Below are 7,415 nucleotides of genomic sequence, written 5' to 3' on the forward strand. Positions count from 1 at the left end.
AACTACAAGGCATTGCTCCGGATTGGAGTCAGATCTGCACCTCTGCACGCACAATATGGCGGTACTTTACAACCAGAAGCGCAATTTGTTATAGAACATCTGGGTTAATATGATTGATAGACTACTCACATCAACAAGGTGCACCTTCTTGTCTGGAAGCTCTTCTTCAAATAACATACAAGTTAAGAATGTTTGGCCTTAGGTAATTTGAGGATGGATGACCGACTGAGAAGTTGATCCTGAGTGCGCACGAGTGAAGACAAAGTGCATAGGAAAGGCTAGTGTTGATCTGTCGGGCCAGTCTAGATCCCAGGTGATAGCCAGGTGTAGCGGTCTTATACCCGATAGCCAGTCTGGGGGCGTTACAGATGTCAACACCAGCGACCTCACATGCCTGGAAGCGGCGACATCTTGGTATTGGCGGGTGCCATGGTTGTGCCAACCTCTGTCTTTGGCGAGCACAACATTGAGCCGTCTGCGACAATATGGGAGATGGAGGCGCGAGTTTGGCAATGAAAGGGATTGTGATGTTGTAGGTGGTGCTCATGTACAACGAATGGAGCATGGACTTGGGCACTTTTGTCGTGTAACCCTCACCGGGGTACGCAAGCTACATGTCCTGGTGACCTACCGCGTGGACGTGGCACAAACTTTCCATGATTTATCAAAGAAGCCATTGAATGGTGTGTAGGCCGAGTTAACCCGTTGATCAGTATTCAAGGAGAGTTCACAATGCTTGGCATCATAATATTACTTATCACGGCATTGGGCCTGAAGAAGATCTTGAGCATCAGTAATGAACTCATCTAGGTCTTAAAGTAAGGGATCAACTATCACACCAGTATCATAGAACCATAGAGCCAGGGGCATGCCCAAAACAACATTGAATGGAGTACGCCTTATTGCAGTATGAAAGGGTGTATTATAGCATAATTCTACCCTAGGAAACCATCGGAGCCAAGTGCGGCGATGACCGCTTATTATATACATCATAGATACATTGCAATTACATGATTGCCAAACTTTGTTTGGTCTTCAGACCGAGGATGGAAAGCAGAGTTCATGTGCCTAGCTAGAGAGGCTGAAGAGTTCTAGCTTACTTGTAAAGACAGGATCTAAATCATACACTATCGTCTCTAGTAGACCATGAAGCCATACAATGTAGGTGAAGAAAGCATGGGTGACTATTACTATTAGGAAGGGGATGAACAAGCAAAATGAAGTGTGCCATCAATGAGAAAAGACCCATCAATAAAAGAACGACTGGTTTTCCACGCACTCATGAAAGGCGCCAATATCTACCCAAATATGGGATGGGAGTGCCATGGATTGCAAGAGGCTTCTTGGGTGCATATACTGAAACTTAATCTGTTGGGAAATGGGCAAATACCCACAAAGTCATTCACAACACATATTGAGCACTTGGCACATGGAAGTCAATACATAGACAGTGCAATGTCCTTTGAATCCCCTCATGGCCGTGTCATGAGCCAAGGAATGTATGGTGGGAATGGCGGAGAAGATGGCAAGATGTAGATGCGTCCACCAAATCTTGGAAGGCCGTCCGTGCAACCCTAAACTGCCCCGAGGTTACCTGACTTTTGCTGTTGTTGCAAATCCACGTGTCGGCTATGTGCCCATAGATGTGCGCAAGGTGATAAGAGCATGAAGGATGGGTTACACAGTGTTGTCAACAATCCTTGGTGCTCCTTCCAAGAGTGTAAGGCATCAACCACAATGTTTAGCTTGCCCATGCGAAATTCAATGAAGAAATAATAGCCGAGGAGCTTGCTAACCTGGTGGTGTTGAGGGATGGTGGATAAGCATTGATCGAGGAGGTACTTCAAGTAGTCACGACCTAGATTATGGAGGGATAATCGTGGGATGTTGGAGGTATGAGGCCGTTTGGGCTTAGGCGTCGTGGCAGCTAGAGAGGTGGGGGGAGGGGGGGAGGTAGATTGATCTTGAGGTAAACCCTCCACTTTTCAATTTATTTCTTTGATGCCAGAATTACACGAGCATTGTGTTGCGTACAAGAGATGGTTCAGCTGAGCCCAAGATTTTGTGCTGGTGGCGGTAATGCTTGCCCCACATAACTGGTAGTGCGAGGCAGGGTGGTAATTTTGATTACCGCCAATTGCATTTCCAACCCCTCGTTAAGTGAGCTTACGGGTACAAAAATGAACTACCTTTAGTTCCGATTGGCCCAGTTAATTAGTAAGGATTTTCTCATAATTGAGTGGTTACCGTGCAGTTACCAGAGTTTTAATTATTTAGAGAACTGATGTAACTTTCAGCATATTCATTTTTTTTTTGCAAAAAGGAAGCATATTGATAATGTGTAACCATGGTAACCGCAAACTCTGGCCCCTTTAAGGCCTTGTACAATGCTAGATGCTTAGGGAGGTGCTTAGAAAAGTAAACCGGATTTTTCTAAAGCACCGTGCCAATTTTTACAGGAGAGACGCCTAATTAAGCATCTGCCTTGTATAAATAAGCACGGGTGTTTAAGGAAAGCCTGGTTTATTTCTTCAAGCACCTCTCCTTAATACCTTGCATTGTACAAGGCCTAAGTAAGAAAAAGATCACTGGGTAGCCAAAACATTGCTACTAGCATGCCCCCTCTTTAAATTACAATGGATGAAACTCTAATGGCGATTTATCAATTGTAAATCCATATTTGGATGCTATTTTGCTAACTCGGTTCAGCCATTTGATGAACCAGATTCAAAAGATATGTGACCATGTGAGGATTGCATGGCCGAAGTAATAGCATATACAACCGCAATTGCATAAATCCGGCCTCCAAATGCTCGTGGACACGCCCGGCCGCGAACCGGACAATGACCGGACAACACATAAAAAGTTGATCCCACAACTACAAACACCATTTTCAAATCACCAAATCCATATTATTACATGCAACGTAAAACCTAATCTGAGCGGACCTCGGCCAGCTCCTCCGTGCCCATGTCCAGCAGCCGGTTGCACCCCTCGAAGTGTTGGTCTGGTCGTCGGCAAGGTAGAGTAGGACATGGGACACTGACCGGCTTAGGGGACTCAAGGCGCCACCATCTCCCATACCGTACTCTTCCTCGTCGGAGTCCGGAACCTTCACTATGCCGGTGGATGTGAGACGATGATGGATTTGCTTGGGAGGAGCCGGCGATGTCAACCACAACGCGGTTGCGGCGCCCGGACTGGTGCACGACACGGGGCGCCGGAGAATGCTACTCCACCTCGCCAACGTCCACCGCCGTGAGGGCTTCCGCCGTCTCCCACGCCGCTGCCTTGCACGGCGGGCACGCCACGCCATACTGACGTCAGCGGACTCCCATGCGTTCACCTCCGCTTCGGCGCGCCAACGAAGAGGTTGCACATCCACCGGCGTGTTCGGGCGTCAGACAAACCTACCGCCTCCAGTGACGCAGCCGCAACACATCTCATGCCGGATCCATGCATAATTTGGGCAAACACAATGAATTCCCGGCGGAAGGAGTTCGAGCATTGCCGTATGACTGCCTCCTCCCGGGAGCGGCGGAGCGCAAGGCGGACGGTCATCTTCTTGGGGCCGTGTGGGATGAGCTCGGGGTCAACGCATCTGAAGGTGTAGTACTCGAATCCGCTGGCCGCCATGTCGGAGAAGGTAAGGAGAACACCGGGCGAAAGTTTGTGGGTAGAGGGAGTAGATTGGAGTCGAGGGGAATGGAGTGAAATGCGGCTAGAGTTTCGGCCGGACGTACAGGTCCAATTAGTATGGAATGGAGTGAAATGTTTTTAGGCATTGATTGGCACTTATTAAATGGATAACTTGTGCCTGTTGAGCTAGCTCTGTGCAAAGCCAAAGAGTACATATATACATGTGGACGTACAGGTGCGCATAAATCCAGATTAATACATTCATTAGCCAAATCAGTTTCAGGAATGAATGCCATAGCTAGCTTTGATTGGTTAAACTATGAACAACAATGAATATTAAATTGCATGTTCAGGTTACATAAAAATTACAGTTTTAGACTGTGAAAGGTAATTTGATAATGCTAAAGGGGTATTCGTATTCACACTGTAGTCGGCAATGATTATCTTTCATGATACAAAGGGGCAGTGTGTCAATTAAGGCAAGCAATCTGGCAACAGTGTCTTAGAATTGGTTAAGGTGTCTCCGAACCAAGTAGACATTACACATCTTTAGAATTAGTTGCGCCACAAGTGCAGGAAAATCAGAAAGGCTGGATAAAATTTATTGATTAACGCCCACTATTGCCACGCAATAAACCTGATTACATATAAATATTTTCTAACATGCGCGGATAAGAACAAACTAAATATTAGCCTACCAAGCTAATAGAGTAGCAGATAAGACGGGGAACAAATGATTATTATCTAAGGAAACAAATTTGTCATACTCAACGGGAAAAATACTTGTTTGGGAAAAATAATCATCATAATTAATGCTCAATGTTTAGTCCAAATACTACAGTACAATCGGCAAAATATAATTCCATTAAAAGTGGACATGGACAATAAATATTGCATGTGATATTTACTATAATAGAAAAAATGCTATACTAAATAATAACATTTACTATTTCTTATAAATACTTTTATTAATAATTTTCTATACTAATAAAAATTTAGTATAGTAAAGTAAGTTCCTTCAGTGTGTAATTGTTCAAGACCTATCATTAACTTGTTGCTAAGCATACAATATAGAAATCAATACTTATCTCACCAAATGTAGTCTAATTATTCCATAGACTACTGTGAGTACCACCTAAACATATTTTTATGAGTTAAAAGATTAGTCTAATAATATAACTGGATTCATTCATCAATAGAGTTACTACATAACAGATAACATGCATGTTTGTTTCGAATTTGAAGTGTGTGAAACCTATGTGTGACCGTACTATTTCGTTGGTCAGGCTGTAGAAAATATTCTTATCTCATCCTAGTAAAATTACAGGTTGCTTGTTAGTTTTAAGTAGACAGATGAATGCATATAAAACATGGCAAAATTAATACTAACAAAAGGATGTACTATCATTATCGCATTTACCAATTGGCTATGCACGAACCTATCTGAAGGCCTGCCTGGTACGTTTGAACGTGGTTTGGTTCAGTCACACAATATATAGCCAAATTTTAAGACATGACTACATTCTTGGTCGGGAGAAGTGATGTGTTTAACAGTGTTGGCGGGAAAAATTCTACCGACATGGAGATAGAAAAATGACCAAATATGGCTAGGTCATATGTAATACTGAAAGTTTAGGCCAAAACATGGAAAAACGACCTGTCATAATACTACTACTATGATTTCATACAGAAGTTTAAGGTTTGATTAGCCCGCGGTCTACCAACCAAAGTAAGCACTCTTTCGTACACTTATTAAATTAAGACGAATCAGCTGATGAGGATCAACGCATGAAACCCTACAGGCCGAGGCGAAACATGCAGTTTTCCTGCTCAGGACTAAACTAAAACTCGTCAAATGCGAAGGACACCCGGATCAGAAAGCTCCCCGAAACTACAGTATCGCATGTACCACACAAACTGGCAAGGAGCGCGGACCCCAACCAATCAAGCAAGAAATCAGCGTACGGTGCCACTGTGACCAAGCCAAGGTCACACATCCGAATCACAGGTCATACCTCGAACGGAACTGACGCGACTGGAGAGCGGAAGAGAAATCAGGTCAAATCAGCGGTGGTGCTGCGAAGTGCCAACACAGGAGAAATTATTACTTTGCTTCTATAGGTGAAGCTCGCGGTCCGGAGTCCGGACGTCACATGAGCACGTTTCTCCATCTGTAGCCGCAGCCTTCCTTCCCCAGACGCACCGCAATTGCTGGGCACGCCTGCCTCCTTTTACTCCCAGCCTCGATCCCATTGGCTGCTCATCATTAATTTCGGCCTTGTGCTCCATGTACCAGCCACGATCTCATGTGTGTCCTTCATTTTTCAGAACCTCTTTGACTCGCTAGCAGCCGTGATCGAAAGGAAAGAAAGAAGGAGAAGAGGCCAGGGAGAATGCAGGCTGCGAGGCTCCATGAGATGAGATACTGCGGGGGGAGTGAGAGGGAGCTGGAGAAATCGAGGGGGGGAAGAAAAGCAAAAGCCAAAAAGTGCGTGCGTGTGTGTGTGACAAAAGTGAGAGAAGGAAGAGCGGCCTCTCAAAGGTTATGGTGTGGTGTGTGACATTTGTGGGAGAGACGGAGACAAAAGTCAGAGCGAGCTAGCAGGCTGCAGGCCTGTGCTTTTTGATTAGCTGTGTGCAGCGGGTCCGTACGGACACTTTGGGGAAGAATGGCAGCAGCAGCTACAAGAGTTCGCGGCCTCCAATAATAGCAACCGCGGCAATGCAAACGCCGGCTAGACGGCCGGACGGTGTCGTCGCCTCGCCCATGAACCCAAGAACCCAAGAACCCAAGCAGCAACCGGATTTCGAACAGCAGCAGGGAAACTAGATTCATGATTTGGCGTTTGCGTGGGGGTACCTGGTGGCGCTGGCGAACTCGTAGAGCCTGCCGCGAGGGGAGAAGACGACGAGCGCGACCTCGGCGTCGCAGAGCACGGAGAGCTCGAAGGCCTTCTTGAGTAGCCCGTTCCTGCGCTTGGAGAAGGTCACCTGCCGGCTCGTCGCGTTCTCTATCCGCTTCATCTGCGTCTTCCCCCGCACCATCCTTCCTGCCGCTGGCGGAGCTCGATCGATCCCCTCTCCTCCGACGAAAACGGCAAACGGGCCAATCACCAACTACACAGCGCGGTGAACAACGGAGGAATTAAGTGAGTAAATCCGAGCGAGCGGGGATCAAACGCGATAAAAACGGGTAGATCTGAGAGGGCAGGGCGCTCACCAGAAATGGCTAAGCGAGCGAGGAGAAGGAGAGGAGCGGGGAAGACGGCACGTCCGCGGCTTCCCTTTCTGGTCCCTGCCCGCGTAGCCCGGAGAGGAAAGGGCGTGGTGTGGGGTGGGTGCGGGCACTGTGCACTGGATTTATAAGGTAGGGAGGAAAAAACTCAGCTGCCGATTAGTGGACGGGGTGGGAAGGCGGCCGGAGGGAGGGAAGGTATCGAAGGGGTAACAAAAGGAAGCCACCCGGCCAAATAAAGAAGACGACTGCGCGAGGAATTTCCCGTCCTAGAAAAAATCAGGGGACCTGCCCAGGAGCCCCCGCTGGAGCGCCATTGGCCGTCGCCGTTGGTTCGCGGAAATTAACGGGGAACTCCCGCCCGGAGGATGACGATTTTGTGGCCACAACCCTCGAATTCATGCGTATTTGCAGCAAAGTTTAGCTGTGTGGATGTGTGTGGGTGATTGGCAATGCTAAGTACCAGCATGTTATTGGATACTCCCTCCGGTTTCAAAATAAATGACCCAATTTTATACTAACTTTCTACTAAAATGAGTAC

At 46.9% G+C, this 7,415-nt stretch overlaps 1 protein-coding gene across 2 annotated transcripts in view; it reads right to left on the reverse strand.

The window, feature by feature from the left end:
• LOC123051047 (MADS-box transcription factor 56) overlaps positions 1-7,088 on the reverse strand; it is a 10,605-nt gene extending 3,517 nt beyond the window's left edge. For both annotated transcript variants that reach the window (XM_044473811.1, XM_044473802.1), the window contains exons 1-2: positions 6,860-7,088; positions 6,500-6,756 (exon numbers count right to left, since the gene is read on the reverse strand). In XM_044473811.1, the coding sequence (XP_044329746.1) occupies positions 6,500-6,684 (185 nt within the window). In that variant the 5' untranslated portion in view covers positions 6,685-6,756; positions 6,860-7,088. The remainder of the gene's footprint in view (positions 1-6,499; positions 6,757-6,859) is intronic.
• Positions 7,089-7,415: the final 327 nt, after the last annotated feature.

This window comes from Triticum aestivum, chromosome 1A, assembly GCF_018294505.1.
Source record: "Triticum aestivum cultivar Chinese Spring chromosome 1A, IWGSC CS RefSeq v2.1, whole genome shotgun sequence".
Taxonomy (NCBI): Eukaryota; Viridiplantae; Streptophyta; class Magnoliopsida; order Poales; family Poaceae; genus Triticum; species Triticum aestivum.